General features: G+C 45.8%; 1 protein-coding gene across 3 annotated transcripts in view; it reads right to left on the reverse strand.

Moving 5' to 3' along the window:
• LOC108942313 (transcriptional activator GLI3-like) overlaps positions 1 to 22,039 on the reverse strand; it is a 140,231-nt gene that overhangs the window by 117,303 nt on the left and 889 nt on the right. For 2 of the 3 annotated variants that reach the window (XM_018765573.2, XM_018765570.2), the window contains exons 2-3: positions 19,779 to 19,922; positions 1,139 to 1,315 (exon numbers count right to left, since the gene is read on the reverse strand). In XM_018765573.2, the coding sequence (XP_018621089.2) occupies positions 1,139 to 1,271 (133 nt within the window). In that variant the 5' untranslated portion in view covers positions 1,272 to 1,315; positions 19,779 to 19,922. The remainder of the gene's footprint in view (positions 1 to 1,138; positions 1,316 to 19,778; positions 19,923 to 22,039) is intronic. The other variant, XM_018765571.2, reaches the window with a different exon arrangement.

Here is a 22,039-nt window from a genome sequence, read left to right on the forward strand (position 1 = left end):
ATGGGTGAGTAATGGTAGGTAGCTTAACAATGCAAGTTGCTGTGGAGAAAAGGGGAAAAATGTAAATGTTGTGGAAAGAAAAAACTTCCCAAGAAGCGTCTGACAAGTGGGTATCAATTTCAGAAACCACTTTCTGGCCCAAGGTCTCCCTGCTTTTGAGATGCATGTCATGTCCTCTCTGGGACCATTTAATTCCTCTGCCAGGACCCAGGAGCATAAATGTGAAGCATGCAACAATACAGCAGCAGTCCTCTCCTCCCTGAAACACACACACGCACAGAGTGACTCTCGCTAACGTTCACAGCTGCAGTTCCAGGCACAGTCATAGCATCTACGGTTTTGTTCGGGATTTTCTGGCTGCTGGATAGCTTCTGGAAAAAAAAAATATTTTGAGTGCAACAGTCCTGCAGATGTGAGAGCACCAGAAACTGCTCTTGCCGCAAAGCACGAAACCCACCCACCCCCCTCCCGGACGCTCACTTCTACAGTTACCTTTGCGTTAAAACTTGCGGCGTCTTTTACGAATCCCCCGTCGAAAATTGAGAGGAAATCAACGCCCCTCTCTGTAAACAACATTTTCCCACAATTTCCTAAAGGGGAATTTTGATGTATTCGTCCGTCGTTAAAAAGCGTAACGTTTCAACCCGAGGTCGCTGAACAGAACCTGCGGGGACACATCTGTAATGGTGTCAAGGACCAAACTCGCTTGCGGAACCCTGCCAACGGGTAACGTCCTGTTCAGCCTCTGTCACCACCTTATTCCCGCGTGCGTTCAACTCCAAACGAACTAAAAGGTTTCACTTTTCAGCAACTGTAATCACAAACACGTCACTCGGCAGACATCCGAACTACTGCAGGCTAATTCCACGCGCAGGCTGGACGGTGACCTTGAAGTGTATTATGGGGAGTATTAAGAGAGCGAAATTTGCATGATTAAAACTGATGTTAAAAATGAGTCTTGAGCTGGGAAAAAAAAAAAATGTTAATTTGGTTTTCAGGTTAATCCCGGACCTAATGCCAGATATAACAGGGTGCTCACACTTCGAGGGATGATTAGAAATGAGTTAGAAGGAGCGAAAAGAAAAGGAGCGAGATATGGAAGCCTGAAGGAGGGAGCGAACAAGCGGTGGATTCTCACCGTTGGACGTTGTGCTGGAAGCCACGGCTTTCTCGCTGACATCGCCACGGCCGGAAGGGCCTTTGGCAGCCCCCATGGTCTCTACCCTCTTCTTCTTCTCAGCTGCGGAACTGACCTGCGACTGGGCTTCCATGGCAGCTTCTCATTCCTCAGCGTCTCATTGAGGAGCGGAGACACCTGCCAAAGCAAGAAGACAGGCAGACAAATGAGGCCTGGGAACCCACCGTCAGAGCTGCTCGTCTCCAAGCGCGTTTCCCTGGAAGGAGATGGTGCTCTGCTCCACTTCTCTCTCACTCACTCAAGTTATTTATTGAGGTAACTTACATTTATACATTGACCTGACCCCTTTCTCCAAAGCTACTTACAATTATTTGCCCATTTATACAGTGGGGTAATTTTACAAGAGCAACTTAGGGTAAGTACCTTGCTCAAGGGTACTACAGCTGGAGGTGGGATTTGAATCTGCAACCTTTGGATCACAAGGCAGCAGCTCTAACCACTACACTAGCAATCATCCCCCAACTTATTGATTTACCAAACGTATTTACCCACATGTATGTATATACATTTGTGGCTATGCTTTTTTGCACAGTGCATGCTGTTGCTGCAATCCAGAAGAAGTTCCTTCTGGGATTAACAAAGTTTTATTCATTCATTCATTCCATTAACTTGCCCAGCCAAAACAAGAAAACAGTCAAAAAAAGAGCATAAAAGAGCAGGTTATCACAAGCTTCACTCTTTTTTAATTTTAATATGGCAGCCGGTAGTGTAATGGTTAGACGTGCTGCCGTTGGACCCAAAGGTCGCAGGTTTAAAACTCCACCTGTAGTATCCTTGAGGAAGGTACTGCACCTACCCTAAATTGCGCCAGTAAAATTCCCCAGCTCTATAAATGGGTAAACAGCTGTAAAGTACCTTAACATCGTAAGACTCTTTGGAGAAAAGCCTCGGCTAAATGAATAAATGTAAATATAACAGAGCACTGTATGAAAATGCAATGTGTTAAAAGTAACTCATTGGTGTTTGTATGATCTAAAACACACTGGGCAACAACCACACTCAACTTGCTGCATTAGAAAGTTGACCCTGATGACAGATTATGTGCTTAAAACAACATGCTGGATCGAACACGCAAAATGTGCAAAAACAACACCGGGAAAATAAAGGTAATGGTAAAGCACAAAGTAATTACAGGCTAAAAACAAAATTTACTGAAATTTACTTATTTACTGAAATAAGCCAGCAAATGCTTCAGTTCTGTTCAGTTTATTTTTATATAGCGCCCTTTCCAAGAAATTGCCTCTGGGAGCTTAACAGAGAAAGCAAATACAAGCACTGACCAAGCAGTCGATTTTGAGAGCATGAAAAAATGGTTATTTAAAGCAAAGATCATTCAAATTCACAACCAATAAGCACACACACAACATTAACGATTTTCCAGTCAAAAAAACATGGACTTTATGATTGTATATACTTTAGTAAGAATAACAGCCGTTAAATATTAATAAGAGAAACTTTTACAAGTCATGTAAATTGAAAATAACCATTCATTATGGAAGCTCATGCTGGTTGCCCAGCAGTTCCCTTGAGTGCCAGCAATTTGGCTGCAGTTTAGGGAGCAGAGAGCTGAATGCTGACTGTATTTATTACTCCTATTTACTAATGGCCATCCAGGTTCTCGAAAAAAAAAAAAAAAAAAGATAGCTTAAGCACCTGGGTTTAAAAACTAAAGTAGTTTTAAACATCAAACTCTCACTCTGAATAGTTGGTAGTGAAGGGGTTAGGTAGACCAGGGTTTATACCCCATCTCCTTTACCTCCTTTACACGGCTGTATAAAAAGGTAAAACGATGTAAGTAGCTTAACGTTTTTAATTGCTTCGGAGAAAAGCACCAGCTGAACGATGCGAAACAGTTCAAACCAAACTTCTCAAACTCTACATCGGATGAATTCAGATGCTTTAGCCAGAAACCATTCTACGATTTAATGACCAGCCAGAGTTACGTAAAAGTGTCATACCTCGATTTTTTTTCATTACGGTACATTTCAAAATCAATGTGGATTCAGTACCATGTTCGGCCAGGAAAAAAACCCACGGCTGCCCTCCTGTTTCTTTAACTGTCCCCAGAGCAGTCCGAGTTGGGCATCCCGATGTCCCCGAAGAGGCAACCCCGGGTAGATGTGCGACTCAGGGAAATACAATTCCCAGGGAAACAAATGGAATTATAAACTGAAAATTGTCCTGTTGCAGTACTTTTATGCAAAAATTTCACTCGAGAAAAATATACGGTTGTACAAAAACATATAAACTGAGTCCTCAACTTATGAATAGAACTGGGACCGGAAATTGGTTCGTAATTCATCATTAAAGGTTTAACAATGCCTCTGTCAATCGATTTATTCATGGATTAGGTTCTATAAAAAGACTTAAGCTACACTGAACTAAAACTTTACTGCAAGACTTGTATGTATTTCTTCCAGTTTCATGAACCGCTACCAAGCTCCCAGAGCTCCTGAGGCTATCCTGGAAACAGGTACCCAATGGAGGGGATGCCAGTCAGTTGCAGGATTTCTATTTTACTGCATTAAATTGAAATAACACGTGCAGCATTCATCGACACTGGGCCACTTCCAGTTTGCTCTGCCGCCTATAAAATAAATAAAAGGGGAATAATATGTACATCCGTTAATTTGGTGAGTGTGGTCTGCAAAAGTCTCGGATACAGAAATAATAAATGAAAATTGCTGGAAGTCGATTAACATTTTATTGAGGTTGTGCTACATTAAAATTAAACTAAATTTAAAAAATATATACAAATTCCTATTTAATGCCAACTGTTGATTGATTCATCCCATAAACCTGTACACATTTGTGTTTTTTTTTTTTGTTTTGCTTTGTATTTTTTACTGATCCCAGACATCCAAGAACACCAGACACCAGATGTAAATGTCTTCCGGTTCCACACCCCTACCCGGGTTGCGTGATCTTTTCTGCCTACTAACGTTAGGGTGCGGAAACACGGGTGACATTTGATCCAAACCAAACGAATATTTCAAAATACACATGTCGAGAAAATACGGTTAAAGTAAATTAATAAAAAGACGTTTGCATCTTCGGAAATTCATTACTCGGGTGTTCGTAACATGAGGATCCGGAGAAATTACGAGTATGTTTCTTTGGATAATAGAAAGAACCCCGAAGAACGTTAATCCCGCTGCCCTTGAACAGATGTGTCTTACAAACCCAATTTGTTTAATTTTTAACCTATTTAACCCAAAGCAACCCCACATGTAGGTATTTAAACACAGCAACTTTTGACTTTTTTCATCAGAAAAAAAAAATCTGCCCAATTTGAACCCAAATCTTTCACACATGTCAGTGGGCTGCCAGGCAAACTCTTCAGAAGCAAGGAAAACCCAACAAGTTCCTGGACCAAAATCAATTTCACTTTTCGCATTGCAAGCTTGCAGGCCCGCTCGCCCGCTTTCATCGGTCCGCAGCCAAAGACATTCATAAGTGCGAGACATACCTCAACTGACAGTCTGTCTGCGAGGAAAGGAGAAGAGCAGACAAAGAGCCCCTAAGTCAGTTTTTCATTCTTTCTTTTAAATTACATGCTTCACTGTTTTGACGATTGAACTTTTTGCAAAAAAAAGAGAAAAAAAGAAAAACTCCTTTCACCCATTAAAGGGCCAGACTTCGACCTGCCACTGCATTTTCAGTGTGTGTGTGTATGTGTGAGTGTGTGTGTGTGTGTGTGTGTGTGTGTGTGTATGCATGTGTGCATGTTAGCACCCCCCAAATTTCGCTATCCCCCCCAGGTGAGATGGTGAAAGAGAGAAAAAGGATAAAGACGGAAGGGGCGGGTGGGAGAGACCGTACCAGGGGGAGGGGGGGGGGCATAAACATTCCTTTGGAAAAGCAAATATTCGCGGCCCTCGGCCACTCAAGCGTGGCTCACCCCCCTTTGTGCTACTTAAATCAGGCCACATTTCCAGAGCTGCAATTAAAACCCAGGCCTTTCTGTCTATAATCCCCACCCCACACACACACACACACACACCCTGGCTACTCCAGCCCCCATCGGCATTCTGCAGGTGTGTGAGTGCCTGCTCCCTTCTTTCCTACTTCATACACAAATACCAGTTGTACCCCTCAGTATAAAATACTTTCCATAAAGCACACGGCACATTTTTAATTATTTATGATTAATTTCTATTGGATGAGAAACATCACATTATCAACTGGTTATCTTGCAAACTTGCAATAAATGTTTAGGCTTGTACAACTTAACAATAATAATAATAATAATAATGGAATAAAACTTATTCAGAAATGTGGCAGCCAACACATTTCCTGAATGTATTTAAAAAAATGTAAATGATCCGACTTAAAATTACAATAAATAAAATTGCTGCATGACAGCGTAGTACGTTCCCCCCCCCATATTATTTGGCTGTTGTTTAAAAGCACAACCTTGCAGTCCAGGCCATTCCTTCATTTTTATATGAAATGAAATCCTTCCAACAGCAAGAGTGAAATTAACTAGATTTAAAAGAGCACATTTCAGGCGACATAATAATGTTTCGTATTTTAAGCACATTAAGCAAATCAATTTAACATAAATTATACGGTTTACTGACAAAAGCTTGAAGTTTAAAGTCTATTACCAACGGCGCACATCAAAGTCACGAAAACAAAAAGAAAACTCTGCCCCCCAAAATATTTGCCAATCACTGACTTGTGTGTTTATTTTGCACCTTCTGGTAAAATAAATAACAAAACAAAAAAACTTTTTTTGCCGCCATTTCTGAATGTCCTTGTGTTCAACATCATCCAGAAACACTCAACTAAAAACACAGCATACACAAATAGATGCACATTCTTATTAATGTCACATACAGTCTATAAATAGGCACACACACACACACGTCTGTTTTTCATCTGTTTATACCATGCATACGCCTATAGAGCACATAAACACACACACAAAGGCACACAACCACGCTTACACACACATGCATGTTCATTTCTTCTAAGATTACACAATGTATGAGTTTAGAGAACACACACACACACACACACACACAGGTCTGAGCTATTCATTCTAACATTATACAACATATGAGTTTATAGAGTGCATCGATACACACACACACACACACACACACACACGTGCACACATATACACTCTTGAGTGTCATCTTTTTTCTTTGCTGCCGGCCCCCCTCCCGCCCGTGCCTCGCCCAGCTCCCCCACCCGCCCAACGGCTCTGTGAGACGGCACTGTAGTTGCTCTCGCTTCGCTGCGAGGCCGCGCCGCGCACCGCCGTCCCGGGGGAGAGTGCCAGGCAGCCAAGCCGCATTCATCATCATTACATCAGCGGGCCGCCGAGATGCTGCGTGTGACGCTTATCAGCGCTGCCGGGATGGGAGGGGGACGGGCCGGGGGGGGGGCTGGCTCTGATCGGCCCTAATTCCGCCTCTCCTCCTCCTTCGTTTTTAAGGAAATGACTCCAGGTGGACTGGGGGGGAAGCGCCTTTGACTGCAAGTGCGCGTCACTCGGGGACCTTCTTTATCAGTCCTATCGAACGCGTTTACGCTCCCTCCCTCCGCCCGATACGCCAAGGGAGTTCAGGTAATAAAACTGCAAATTCGGTCCTTAGAAGACAGGTTTGCTTTGAGAGGTGTGTGTGCTGGAGCCAGAGGGTGTGCGGGACCAGGGAGGGGGGGCAGGTGCGCGAGAGGCGCATGCAGGCTGGTGGCACACAGGAGGTCTTGCTCACGCCAGTTGCCCCTCCCACCATCCACCCTCTCCCAGCCAGCCCACATCGAGGCCCCCCTGCGGGACGTCCTGTTCGAACGTCCCTGATTTCTGGAAGGAAGAGGCTCACGGGAAACCCATAGCTTCACATTTGTTTCATTCTCTTAGCTAATGGTTTCACTCACAGCAATTTAGCCATTCATACCGCAGGGTAAGTACCTTGATCACGGGCACTGCGGCAGGAGGTGGGACTTGAACCGGATACCTTCGTGGGCAAGGCAGCAGCAGCAGCAGCTCCCCGCTCCAGAGTGTCGGACTACAGGGAACGAAACAATCACTTTGACTTAACCATCACTTTCTCGGATGCTTCCCAGAAGCTCTCCTTCTCCGGGTGTCATATTTCGGACGAGACGTTCAACAGAAGGTTCCGGTAGGAAGAGAAACACAAGAGAGGTTATTGGCGGTGCCACAAGGTACCGGTTACAGCCTCAGCCTTTGGACTCAGGTTCAAATCCCACCTCCTGAATCAGCGCCCCTTCGTCAGGGTACTCACTCTAAAGTGACGCAGTAAAAATTACCCAGATAATGAATGTGTAAGTGACAGGAGGAAAGCATGAGCTAAATAAACAAATCAGGGTAAACGGATGTCCGCTGCACATAAACGGGTGCGAACTAGTTCTGCGGTAAACAGTGGTAACCGAATTGACCCGAAAGCGTGCGTAACCGCCGTCCGCGCGGGAGGCCCGAGGTCGCGCTCCAGGTGCGAGCGGCGGCGGAGCGGCCTTTACGGCGTGCGCCGCACGATGACATTGCTTTGTTCCGTCCGCGGCGCCCCTCGGAGGAGCGCTCGCCTCCCGCTCGAACCTCGCAGGTTCCCTCGGCGGAGCGAAGCGGGGAAAAAAAAGGAATTCAAAGAAAACGTTAAACGTTTTTGGGGGGGGGGTGGTGGTGGAAGGAACGAAAGGGCGGCGATCGCAGAGGGGAAATCCTCCTTTGGTCTTTTTCAAGGGCAAGTGTGCGAATTGTGCTCTGCGGTCCTTCAGCAGCTTTCCGCTGCCGCTAATAAGATTATCCTTGTGCGCGTCTGCATTTCCCAGACCTTTCCACTTAAGATGCTTTGGAGAGCCGGGGTGGGACCGAGCGCATTTTACACCAGAATGAGCTGAGAACATCTTACATTCCTGAGTAACAAACAGACACGATGTAATCTTAATGCTTACAGAATTCCTTTCGCTCTTGCTACCCTGTAGATAACGTAAAAATAAAACGCTCGCCGCGTCAATAAACCTCCAGAGGTCCCCGAGTCTTTATGGGTAACTCGCCGAGTTGTTTTTTTCTGCCCCTCTTCATCTTTTGTTTGTTGTTTATTGACTTAGGGGCGAGAATGAAAGGGGAAACAATGAAAGCATGTCCTGTCCTTTTCAAGCGCCCGATAGGTTTCAGCGGCGCGTTCGCTAACAGGCTTGTTAAAAACCAACTTCCCTGTGATGTCGCGGTGACTAATTCTGTCTTTGGGCCTCCAAAAAAAAAAAAAGAAAAAAAACAAACATTAAAAATATGGACTCAATCACAACAGCAAATTTAAGGGGAATAATAATTAGTAACGAGACACGCAAACAGATAGTTGTTGGGTGTGGGGGGGGGGTGAACACCGACAGCCAATCAGAGGCAGAAAATCACATGTAAAAGAAAACATGACACCTCTATCCAGCACATGAAAGCAAAGGGGGAAAAGTGTGTGATGGAGGGAGGGCTGTTCTTTTATTTATTTATTTATTTTTTAGAATTGTCACTAGGGGAAATCGCATTAATTCCCACAACTGACAGAGGGGAGGGGAGGGGAGGGTCTCCCCACCCCCCCCCAGGCATCTGCCCCTCTGATCATTGATAATCGGCAGCAAAGTGAGTAGAGGACATGCGATCGGTTTGCGCCGGAGAGGTAATCCGGTCCAAACCCCGGAGTAAACGCACAGGTCGTACTACACTTTACCCCCCACCCACTCTCTCTTCCCAGCAGGAGGAATCAAACACCCCAACAACACACACCCGTTACACTCCTACTTATAAATGTGTCAAAGTCATACAGTATTCAAGTATTGCCTAAACTACAACGAAAGACCAGTAATTATGAAACAATACAAATGTTTGATGTTAAAGTGTGTTCGCAGAAGGTATAAACGCTCCGTTAAACACCTCCATCGCAGTTTTTACTGCACGCTCACAACAAAACAGAATTTAAGTGCATCTTCAATGAGACCTGGGCCCAAATCCTGAAATATAATTCCACATAACGATAATTCCTAACCTCGCATCATATTCACAAACCGAAGAGGAAAGCTGAAACTATGTTATGTGCGTTTAAGGCCAATTACGTTTCACGCTCTTCTCCAAAGTCATGCAAACATCTGGTTCGTGCAAGATGCTCCGTTCCTGAAGGACTCAACTTCCCGGCTTCTTTTTAAACTGCTCAGCCCGCTGCTGCGCAGATCCTTTTCGTTTTTTTAAACGTTCTGGACGCCGACTGAAAAAAAAAAAAATGCAGGGGGGCAGCAGGTGGTGCAGAGGTGTATGTGGCACATGTGTATTTTGAAAAATCCAAATGCTGCTCTTCTGTTCGTGCTTTCCTTGCAAACGGCTGATTTTTCTTTTTAAGCACTGATTTTCTGCTCAAACAATATTCTCAGAAAGAGTGAATGGACATTTTTGTGTGTTGATCCTCAAGTGCTCCATCATCTTTGTACTATAGTGACAGCAAAATATATACAAATGTATCTATTTATATATATAATATTATAGATATTTTTAAGAGCCAGTGGACGGTTGTGTGTTAATCCTCAAATGCTCAGCTGCTTCTTGTATTATAGTGACAACACTCTTGTGTAACACAAGTTTACATACAGCAAAATATATATACAGAAATATTTATATATTATATAATGGATATTTTAAAAATACATACTATCTATGCATTATATACGTATTATACGCTGTATATAAACTGTATGTAATTATTTTTTCTTTTTTTTAAAGGTCTTGGGCGTGAACAAAGTGTGGCCCCCTCAACACTTCCTCTAACCAGGTTAAGTGACCGCGAGGCTTGTGAATAACAAAGCGCCGCTCTCTGCCAGGCTTCCTCACATCTCGAGCGAGCGCGGTCCTCGTCCGCAGAGACCCGCTTCGCGCGTCGCGCCGAGAACTCCCAGCAGGGACACGTAATGACTGCAGTGAGACGCCCTGCGCGGCGCCGCACCCCGCCGCTGTGTGTGTCTCTGTGTGTGTTTGTGCTCGCACCTCTTTGGGCTGCCGTGCGCACCGACTTCAATAAGGGCAGGAGCCCCAGGGAGCGAGTGAACCAAGGCAGTGGAATTCCTTTACTGATGAAAAAGCCGCGCAAGAGGCCCTCGGTGCTGATGGGAAGGAAGCAGGGAAAGTTTGTGTCGCTTCCTGGCACGGACGCCACGTGACACTGGTGGGGGACAGGTGGGGCTCCGCAGGTCCGGTAACCGGCAAAGCATCTTCTCGTCCAGGTATGTCCAGGTATAGAAGCTGTCTGAGAAATTTCCCATTACACGCAACCCTCGCGTTGAGCCGGAAACACACCGCTGTTCGACAAAAACATCTGTCCGCATCCCAAACCTCAGCCACTCAGATATCACATTAAAAAGAACATTATCTTCTTCTCCATTAATGCTTTTTTTTAATGTCAATCAGGGAACGTAAAAAAAAGGCGCCAGAACCAATCCATCTTAGTATGATAACATTAAAAAATAATGAAAAAATAAAACACGCGTTTTAAAAACACATCCTGATCACACAACAGTGCTTGTGTTTTACACTCGTGCGCAGTTATTCTCCTCTATTGAGCCCTACTATTTATTACTTACGATTAGAGCAGAGCAAAATTCCTTTTTTTAATAAATCGGAGCAAGAGATTTCATGTTTGTGCAAAACGTTTCCTCCAAAGTTTTAATCCTCGGCTCTGCATCGCAGAAGGAAATAACGCTCTGAGCCACTGGCCCAGGTCCATGGTGTTAGTTCAGATATCAATTTGCTTCCTTCTCTTTTTTATCCGGAGCTCCTTTTCTCCGTCACTCGGACGAAGGGGAAGGAAGAGAGAAGCTGTGATTAATGACAGCCGGGCCTCGCCTCTGCTGCGTTAAATAGCTATGGGGCAACAATAATGTGGAGCTGCAAACAGAATGGGCAATCAGCCAGGCAAAGTAGTCCCTATTACCGCTCCCATTAGGACGCCTAAGTGAGAAATTATTCCAGCCGAGCGCCGTGCCGATTTATCAAGTGGTATGCCGCATCTCCCTCAAGAAGCCTTAATGTTTACTTAAAGACTGCTCGAGATATCCTCCCCGCAAACTTATTACGTCTTGTTAATTCCCAACTGGGCCCCCCTGTCCTCCAATTAAACCTGATTGGGGGGCTCCGGGGGCCGGGATGGGGCCGCCTTGTGTCTCGCGATGGTTCAACTCAAGAAGGGTATTGCCACGACCAAGGACCTTCCCTTCCTATCACATCTCTGAGCTGCGGGAGCGTGTAAAGATTTGAGGTGAGGGATGCAAAAGAATAGAATGGCAGTGGCTTTTTTTTTCCATATTTAAACCTGAGAAACGGACGCATGTCTTCTCATGCGAGGGGGAATGACTTAGGTGGATCCTTCGCAGGCGTGCAGTTTTGATATTTCTTTGCGAATGAGCTCCCAGTGTTCCAAGGAACTCATTGAGTGGCTATGGACGCAGGACCGTACCCAGAACATTTGAGTTCCAACCTGAGGAAGGGCCTCCGAGCAAAGTCTTTAACCTACAGTGCTTCAAAAACACGGTAAAATTCAGCTGGACGCAAGACGCTTAGTGCATATCGACTTAGTGATAAATAAAAAGTCATGATGGTGGACACCAGTAATGAGCTTTGAAGGATTTAAGAGTGATATGGGTCTACTGCACTTTAAGGGGCTTGGATGCTGGTACGCTTACACGAATGAACCTCAAGGACCTCATTTTGACCCTGGCCTTCACCAAGTCTCCATCACAGCTGTCCAGTCTACATGGATGACCTTGAACTTCTCTTGACCTTGTTTATCCCTTGCATTTACCCTCAGTGCCATGGAATATTTCCAGGGAAGATCCTCGTGTGAAAAGGTACCAGCAGGTGGTGTAACGGTGAGAGCCACTGGCTCTGGTCTCACATTCAAAGTCCTCCTTTGATCAAGGTGACTACCCTGAATTATACACACATACATACACACACACACACACACTGACTGAAACCACATGTACAAAGTGGGGTTGCGGCAAACCGGAGCCTAACCTGGCAGCACAGGGCACAGGACAGGAGGGGGATGGGACACACCCAGGGCGGGACATCAGTCCACCACAAGGTACCCCAAGCAGGACTTGAACCCCAGACCCACCAGAGAGCAGGCACAGGCCAAACCTGCTGCACCACTGCACCCCCTTATAGTGTCACACTGATAAGAAAAAAAAACTTAAAAATGTGAAGTAGTACAGGTGTAAGTTGGAGGTGCCAAGTGTCTCCGTCTGATGGGATACACACTTCAAAGAACAGTAAAAGACGTCAAAGAAAAAGTCGGGTTTTTACGGGTGTCTTGTACATCATTTTCCTAAAAGATGGCAGTCAGAAATATCTCTTACGCATAAGAACGCAGTCATTTTCAGATGACCACTTTTACTTTTGCAAAATACAGGAATAAATATCCCATCTGAAACAGGCAACATTTACATTTACTCATTTAGCAGACACTTTTCTCCAAAGCGACGTACAAGCACCACTTCGGCGAGTGTGTGCAAACACACCTGCGCAACAAAAGTGCACAGGTGTGTTTGCACACACTCGCCCAAGTGGCGCTTGCAAAGTGACGGCAACGGATCAGAAACAGGTTCCTGTTCGTCACGCGCTCGGGTTCGAGCCGCATCCAAGATCAACGTGCTTTAACATGCCGGCGAACGGCCTCCCCGTTGTGCGAGTTCCGGTCCCACACACCAATGCGCATAACAGGCAAAAAAACACATGGCTTCGCAGGTGCGTCATACACACAGACCAACACACAAATGGTAAACAGTTCTAAACAAGTTATTAACCTGCTTATATAGAGGCAACCAGCAGGTAAATGTGATACGCTGGATGTAAATACTCCGTTCCACGTGTTAACAAGTTTAAATGCCTTATTACCAACGGAAAGTTGGTTTGTATCGATCCCGAACCCACAGGGATGTCGATCCCGACCCGCGGAGAGCTCTGGACACGCGTGTGTAATCGGATGCTAATTGCAGCCCGGCCCATTTTAATGGAAATCCCATTCGACTAAACCCCACAAGCACACTAATCTAACTCCGAATGAAGTTATCCTGCTTTCCGTTCATCTGCTGCCCGAAAATGCGCGCTGGTAAAATGTGTTGCGTACCACAATTTCTTGAAGACTCGCTCCTTTCGTTTCTTGGCCGGATGTAAGACGCGTTTCATTTCATCAAATAAATTTTATTCACTTTTATTCACTCTCCACAGACTCTACCATCCGACGACTGTTACCCGATGGCAATTTTTAACAGCCTGTTATCTTCATTCATTATCCTCAAAATTTTTCTTTTTTTTTAAATTAAACGAGTTTTACAATGAAACGAATGTCCACTGCCCCATTAGTCAGCACCTTTTCCAAAGATCAAATCCTCTCTCTGTAGGTATGCCTATGTTTAGGGACGGCTGGAAGTGTACTGGTTGGCCCTGCTGCCTGTGGGCCGGAAGGTTGCAGGTTTGATTCCCACCTCCAGCCGTAATACCCTTGAGCAACATACTTCCCTTAAATTGCTCCAGTAAAATTACCCAGATGTATAAATGGTTAAATAACAACATTGTAAGTCGCTTTGGCGAAAAGTCTCAGCTAAATGAATAAATGCAAACTAGTGCTGCTTGTTGCTTTAGAAATGTAAAAACACAATCAGCTAGCTATACCGGTGCCATCGTGACTAAGGATGCAAAGGTGATGCCGGATCAGCCGGACCGGAGGTGTTCTGCTGTAGTTCCCTTGACAAGTACTCTGAATATCTCCAGAAAAAAATGCCACCTGTACAAATGAGCTCAGCTGCGGGTCACTTTGGATAAAGACACCAGGTAAAGGACAACACGAAGCCCACTCGCTCTACGCACCGGTGCAGGTAAAGCCCCGCTTGCGCTTCTGCTTCTTCTCCAACCAAGTTCCTCGAGAGGACCCCCACCCCCCCTTCCTCCGTGTCAAAGTTCGTGTCGAAACCCCACAGGTGCCTCAGCACGCATTGCACGCGCTCCACTGGAGCGCTGGGAGGCCCATGTTGCCGGTTGCCGCGGCAGGGCATGGGGTAGAGTCATAAGGAGTAATGTGAAAAGACAGGGATTTAACATGCCACACAAAGCCACGCTTTATAAATAATTCCAAAAGCTAAAAGGCTCCTGTGCAAGGCTCCCCACCTCGGAACCCCCCACTCCGACACTCCCCCAACCCCCGCCAAACTACATTCCGGATCTTTCCGGCAGCAGGGACGCCGCACGTTCCCCCACCAATTAAAAAAAGGTGGGCCGCCAAACTTCTTTTTCATTTCATCCCTCTAATCCACCCAGCGAGATTACATTTATTTACCGCCTCTCTTTAGTACGGGTTCTCGTTTCTTTTGTTGTTTCAGTTTGCCGAAGTGGGGGGGGGGAGAAACAGATGGGGAGTGGAGGCACGTAGCATCTCGCGGGGTACGGCTGAAAGCCCCCGGTTCGGGAACAAGGCCGCACTTCAAATGCGGGCCAACGGGGCGCACCCGGGGACCTGCCTGCCTGTCTTTGTGCAAGCAGCTTTGTAAGGTAGACAGCATCCGACTCGCGGGGCCGCGAGGTGAGCGCTTCCTCCCTTCCTCCCTCGGCCAGATGCGCAGCGGGGCCCCAGGCTCCGCACGGCCCCGCTCGGGCCCCGAGCAAGGGCCGCAACCACTGCCCCCGGTCCCCTCGGGCTACTCCCGCGCAGCGGTGACTAATGTCCTGCCTACGCTCCATCAATGAGTTCTGCACAGGGCTGGGGAAAAGAGCAGGGTAAAAAAAAGGGGGGGAGGGGTTAGGAGGAGATGTACTATACCTTTGACAAATGGAGCCCTTCGTGGCGGCGGCACGCCGGCCGGGGAAGCGCTGGAATGGAGCGGCGCGCGATCTGAGCCCTCGGAAGGACTTTCCACACGCGTCCCTGCCGCTCCGAAAGGCCACTTTATAAACATAATGAATTCTTAAGAAGTCAAGCCTATATCTTCATGAATAAGATATAACTGCGTCTTAACAAAATCACCAATCTGAGCAGCAATATCAACGGCGGTGTGTGTGTGTGTGTGTGTGTGTGTGTGTGTGTGTGTGTGTGTGTGTGTGTGTGTGCTGTATATGTCATTCTCACTCACTTTGATAAACCACTTGTCCAAGTGACAGTGGTCCAGAGCCTATCCCAGAGGCACAGAGCACAAGGCTAGTGTGGGTACACACCGGATGGGACGCCAGTCCATTGCAGAGTTGTGTGTGTGTGTGTGTGTGTGTGTGTGTGTGTGTGTGTGTGTGTGTGTGTGTGTGTGTGTGTTACACATAATTACTCAGTAAATCAGCTGGCTAGGGACAGCTAGTACCGTACCGGTTAGAGCTGCTGTTTTGGATCCAGGTTTGAATCCCACTTCCGGTTGCAGTACCCTTGAGCAACCTAAATTACCCTAATTGCTCCAGTAAAATTACCCACCTGTATAAATGGCTAAATAATTGTAACCTTACCATTCTAAGTCACTTTGCAGAAAACAAATGTAAATCATGAGCCAATCCACCTTTGCATTAATTCAGATTTACTTCATACAAAAAGGAATAAAAAGTTTATTATAGGTAACAACTGGCTTACACGTGCACACATATGGTTACCATGTTTACGGGAATTCAGTTTTACAAGTAAGTGAAGTCTGTTTATAAGCTATTAAGCCCACAGACTGAAGAAATGCCTTATGGCAAAATAAAAATTATAACTAGAAAACCATGTGCCTCCCTTGTGCCTGTTTCTCTGACCTCACTGCTTGTGAACGTTCACGAACAAGTGAAAGCATCTCCTCACCGAGGGGTTCATCTTGTGCGTCTTCTTGATTTCAGCAGTTCAGTTTTCTATGAAACGTTCAATAACACATGGGACCAACTTTGATAATATGCAATTACATTTTTTTCCGCCAATGAAACTTCAGGAAATGTTTTGACAAACGTAGCTGACAAGCCTTAGCACTGAACTGGTTTGAATGAACAAGTTTGTCCTTGTTCATATGATCGTGTCAAAATTTTGTATATTTTGGTCCAAGAAACTGAATTAAAATTAGGAACGCCTTCTAATTTTCCCCCTATTAAATATACGGCAACTTTGGCTGAGATTTATTAATCTGTGATTCAGAAGCAATTCTCAGGAGCAGATTTTGTTGGGAAATTTTGCGACGGTTTCACACACGTAGAAGCACACACCAGCGTGCACATACCCTGTTTTACGCACCGCTGTGCACTTACATCGCTTCTCTCGTCAACATATGCAGCGTATTAACAACTTTCTAAAGGGAGGAAAACAAAAGAAAATGAGCAGCCTTTCGAAATGCGGGAGTCTTTTAAACTTCTGCAACTCACACACCCTCACTCACACACACACACACACACACGCACGCACACTCAGCCTGTTAAGAACCAGGCATTGTGTGTGCCACGGAGGAGAGGAATCCCAGTGCCGTGCTCCCTGCCGAGCATTGTTAATACACAGTGGTGCTCTCCGCAGCCCGGGCCTTAAATCAGCACACTTTGCATGAGAAAAACGCCATCAGTCTTCGAATGGCCACACTGACAAAGGGAGGCCTTTCAGCACCCAGCGCCGCTGCGTTCGCGCCGTGCCTCCCTTTTGTTTTTCCGAGATGAGACATTATTTTTCCTCACAAGAGGGAGTGCCGTTAGGATTCGCCCGCAGAGGGGCCGGCCACCGGGCCCTGGGGGGGTGGCAAGGGGGAGGAGGGGGGCGAGGCCCCCCGCAGCAGTGGGCAGAAGTCAAGGAACAGGGAACGGAGAGGTCTGAGGTGCCTTGGGGGGATGGGCCCTGCTGGGGGGGTGCACAGCGAGCCTTCATTTCCAAATGTCTGAGAGGGGAGGGGAAAACAGGGAGAGAAGTTTAGTCAGGTATTAACCTCACTATTTAAATTTGGCATTTACAGTTCTTTTTTCCACTCCTCCCCGACCCTTCCACAATGGCAGGCACCTTCGGTAAAAGTAAATCGCTGACTGCTACCACTCGGGGAAATAAATGAATAAATAAATAAATATCAGCAGCACAATTACCTGTGGCTGATTACCTGATTTTCGGGAAAGATCAATCTGTGCAGACGTGTGACACGATGATAAACGTGAAAAACGATAATTCCGACAATTATCTGCTGTCTCCCTTTCTGGGTTTATTTAATAAATACATTAAATAATCACGTTCGCCAATTTATTTTAGTGCACTGTTGCCTTCGCTCGTGAATTGTGAATAATGTTTTTCACATAAGTTACAAAAAGTAACAAGGCATGAAACACTTCTCTTTTTATTGCTAGAAAACATAAATTACTGGAAAAAAACTATTTCACATTCTCCTATATAAAAATATTCTATCCATACATTTAATTTATTACTGCTTCAGTGAGTCTGCAAAGCAATAAAACCCTCTCTGCAACCAGCGGTTTTTCAGTGCTTTTTCTGACACCAGAGGTGTATTGCTCCTCCCATTTCTTTGGGTGTTTTTTTTTTTCCTCTCCTCAGCTGACAACGAGCACTCTGATGTACAGTTCGCTAAGTGTTATCTTTTTAAAACTCACAGCAGCGTGGTTTTGAGAAACATGGCCTAAAAGTAAAGTATCTAAAAAGTGTCTAAGTAACTGCAGAACAATTACATGATCCGATCATGTACAAACACGGCGCCGTGGATAAGGTCGCTTCCCTCCGACTCGCACTCCTATAACTTCCACGCTAAATTCATTGTCCTGCGTGTGTTAACATCGCTGACGCAGTACTGTGATTGTAAAAAGCAGGTGTATACCCAGCTTGCCCTTTTCTGACAAAGCTGAAGGATGTGCCACAAAGCGGGTGCGAGCGGCCCAGAGGTGGCCCAGGACACGGGAGTGCCTGACCTATGTTACTCCTCGCTCTCCCCCCTCTCAGTGTACTGCCTTGTTCTCGAAGATCCCGCTTTTAGCGTGCCGTTGCATTTCGTCTCTAGCGGCTCGCACAGCTAACTGGCGGTCCCGCTACGCCCCTCCAGCTTCCAGGCCGAAGCCAGGGAAAGGGAACCGCTACCTTCCACGTTCGCAGACGGACCGCTCTGGCCAACGACAGCCACTCCTCCCCCGCGACTCATCAATTCTTGCAACCGAGGGAAGAAAAAAAAAAAAGCCTTTCCACATTTGTGCGGGCATGCGTGTCTTCCCATCGGTTACCCCAGCACCTGCCCCCTGTGCATCGTCAGCACCCCCCCCAGGATGCCCACTCTGAAAGGTGCCTTTAGCAGATCCTAAAACCGCGCAGGTGTGGAGGGAGGAGCGGCTCCTGCTCCGGGACGGCCCACGGGGGCCAGCGGTGAAGGAGTGCGGCTGGGGCCGCGAACACATAGCATGCTTAATCCACCGACGGCGCGAGGGCCGGCCCGGCGGCGCGCGAGATCTGAGGCGTGCCCTGAAGGGGCTGCCGGGCCCTGGGATTAGGAGGCCGAGGATGAGCCCCCTGCGCGCCCACAGACCCTCCTCTCGTCAGCCCCCTGAACACAAATGCGCTGAGACACTTCACTGCGCCTTCTCTCGCTGGCGCTGCCGCACAAGTTTTTTTTTTTCTCTTTTTTTTTATGGAAAGCTTCACTGCTTCCCCCACCCCCCACCTCCCCCACCAGCTTTCTCTCCCCCTCTCACTTCCTCTCAATCACTCTGACTTGCTCCCTTTCTTTCCCCTCTGTGTCCTTTTTTTGATGTCAATATATCAAAGTTAAGAATCATCAAAGTGTAAAATTTCATTTTTTTTCCTTGACTATGCCAATGTTTCAAAAGGCAGTTCCACATCGTGTCACTTAGAAAAGATATAATACAATTTCATTCCACTTGTAATATTTATTGTGTCGTTCAGTCACAGGCACATTGTAGAGAATTAAAGGTATAATTGAGTGCTTAAATAAATATGACATTTTCGGCACGTCGCCTTTTTGTTAGGTTAAAAACCGCTCAAGCTGGCAGCATCTGCATAGCAAAAGGGTGACGCGATGCACCAGCTGCTTGAATTAAGGCCACTTTATTTACCGGGTTACACCGCAGGTATTTACCTACAGCACCGCTGCAATCAAGGCAGAGCCCAAATATAAATTAATATCCCAAACACGCCAAGTCGGTCATGTGGAAACTCCCCCTCTCTGGACAAGATTTAAAAAAGAAAAAAATCACCGGTGTTCCTTGCTGATTTTCCTCCGGTTGTTTGTGCCATGTTTTAAACTCCTTACAGCAGCACCACGGGAGAACGCACGACTACCGATGCACTTATCAGACAGGTAAGGTCTCGCTGGACTACGGTGGGCCGCATCTTCAAAAAAAAAAAAAAAAAAAAAAAGACCTTCCTTCAAGCGTGCATCCGCAGGACACACGAACGGGGTGATGGCCAAGCGCTCAGAGCAAAGCAGTCCAGCTCCCTTCCAGATCATTAATATGCAGCCGGCGAGGGGGCCGTTTTGGCGGGAAAGGGCCGGGCCTGGTGCCCCGCGCACGCCGACACACACACAGGGCGCTCTGAAGCAGAGATAAAGTCCTGCACTCATATCAGATGAAGACTTTCAAGTTCCTCCTCACCTTCTGTGCGCGACTTGAAGAGGTGCGATAAGACTTTCTGTTTTTTTTTATTCGCCGAGCCATCTTGGATAGAGCTGCACAGATTAACCGGAAGAGAGTTGCGCGTTTCCCTCGTGGCCCCGCTCATCAGTCAAGTATTTGTTTCTGTAACATGCAAGGGATCAGCTTTACACAGGGAAAAAAAAAAAGGGACACATTTATTGCACTGTTTTTCACACGCCTTTTTTGGCGGAAACCACACCGCGGCTGCTGAAAAATTACACACCCGGTTATCTTGATGGATGTGTTCATCAGAAATCATTTATATTTAATATGAAGGGATAATAAGCCTTTCCTGTCCCCCCATTCATATGCTTTGCTTATTTAAAATTCGTATTCATAGCAATATAGTCCATGAGAAGGGACCTTTCACTCCTTATGCCCACAAAACATGTTTTTGGGGCAGGTTTGAAATTCAGCATATTCTTCATTCAAAAAGCTATTTCGTTAAAAGCAGGCTCTTTAAAATTAAAACAGTTTATTTAATCCATGTTTGTTCTATGCACGAATGTCTCAGAGACCCTCTCAAAAACACTGAAATGTAATTTTACGGTCCCACAAGTACAGTGACGAAAAGCACTGGAAAGACGGAGCGTTCGGAACTTTTAAAAAACTTTTCAGTAACATTGGATCCATTTTTACGTGAACAAAATTAAACGATATTTTTTTTTAAAAAATATTTACCGCAAAATAGTCTTTTTTTTTTCGAACGTTTCGCGCAGAGCGAGGCGAAAAAAAAGAGATGAAAATCGATAAGCAGAAGGAAGGAGAGCGATTTCTACATGTATTCCAGCGAGCGCGAGGAAAGGCGGGACGGCGCGCGCTCTGTGCTCCGTACGAACATTCCAGGTGTGAGCGGGAACACCGCGCGCCACACGTATCATATCAACTGACGTTCACTTGGTCTTCTCACTTCATTCGTTTCTTGCGATATTTACAGTTTTGGGGAAAGGCGACGGAAATGTGTATTCACGTTTTTAAATAAACACGAAAAGCCCAGAAGAGAAAGGAATAACGCGACATGATAGGTTAATAAACACGGGTTCGGCAAGTTTAGACGAAAACTTTGACAAAATTAAGTCTGGCTCGTGCCGTCATTTTTCCCTCTTATTTTTCATTCAATGACTTTCTGCGTAAAAGTATGCTTTAGAGCCAATGTAAATTACCTAGCGTTTTTACTCTAAAATCATCCCAATTCAAAGAGCCACTAGCAGCACAGGTATAGTGTGTGTGTGTGTCTGTGTGAAAAATAAAAATATTTATACTTCATTCAGAAGTGTTCCCATGTGCTTGGAAAGGAGCTGTATGAAAACACACACACACACACACACACTTAATGGGAAAATTATTAATAGGCCTAAATGTCGGCTTAAACGTCCTGCGAGGTTTGCGTTTAAAATAGCAAAATTAAATATTTTTTAAAAAATTATTACATTTCACTGAAATAATAGAAATAGGACTTTTTTCCTTCTGTCACTGAGTTCAGGAGGCCTGTCGGAATACAACGAGCGCCCCTCTGTGTGTGTGTGTGTGTGTGTGTGTGTGTGTGTGTGTATTTTCTGCTTTTTCTCCGTGCGTTTTTCAGCTAAAAGACAAAAGGACACGAAACACACCGCGTGCAGAAGCACATTTCCAAAGCGACCACGTAAGCAACTAACATCCACCAGGCAGGCAGAAGGAAAACACCCCATCAACGAGGGTAAAAACACTGCTGGGGACATTCAGTGTCAGAAGAAGTGGTACGACGGGACTCACCTGCTCTTTACTTTACCACACCATCATCGGCATTGCTGGCCAAGTGAGCCACTGTATGTGGTCACCTGTGCAGGTGCACTCGAGCAAAAACTTACTGGGCCACATGGCACAATGACGTAATAAATGTAATTACTACAGTATTTGCAACCGCAGCTCCTTTGCACGAGACTATCTGTTGACTGTTAACACTTAAGTGTTCCAGTAAATAAACTGATGCGGACAGACTCAGAGGGCTGACAGTCCGCAACATTGGTATCATTATGACGGTATTACCACGTTTATGACGGTTACCCGTGTTACGCACATTTTCCCTCCTGCTTCCAGAGCCAAATTCCAAAAAAGTTTTTTTTTTTTTTTTAATCGACTTATTAAATTCTTACTACTCTTTTACAGTTGAGCCGCAGGTCTCCGTCGCTCAGCTGCTAAGTTCTGGGAAAAATTAATCAGTGAAATAATAAATAATCATG

Source organism: Scleropages formosus, chromosome 5 (genome assembly GCF_900964775.1).
Source record: "Scleropages formosus chromosome 5, fSclFor1.1, whole genome shotgun sequence".
Classification (NCBI taxonomy): Eukaryota; Metazoa; Chordata; class Actinopteri; order Osteoglossiformes; family Osteoglossidae; genus Scleropages; species Scleropages formosus.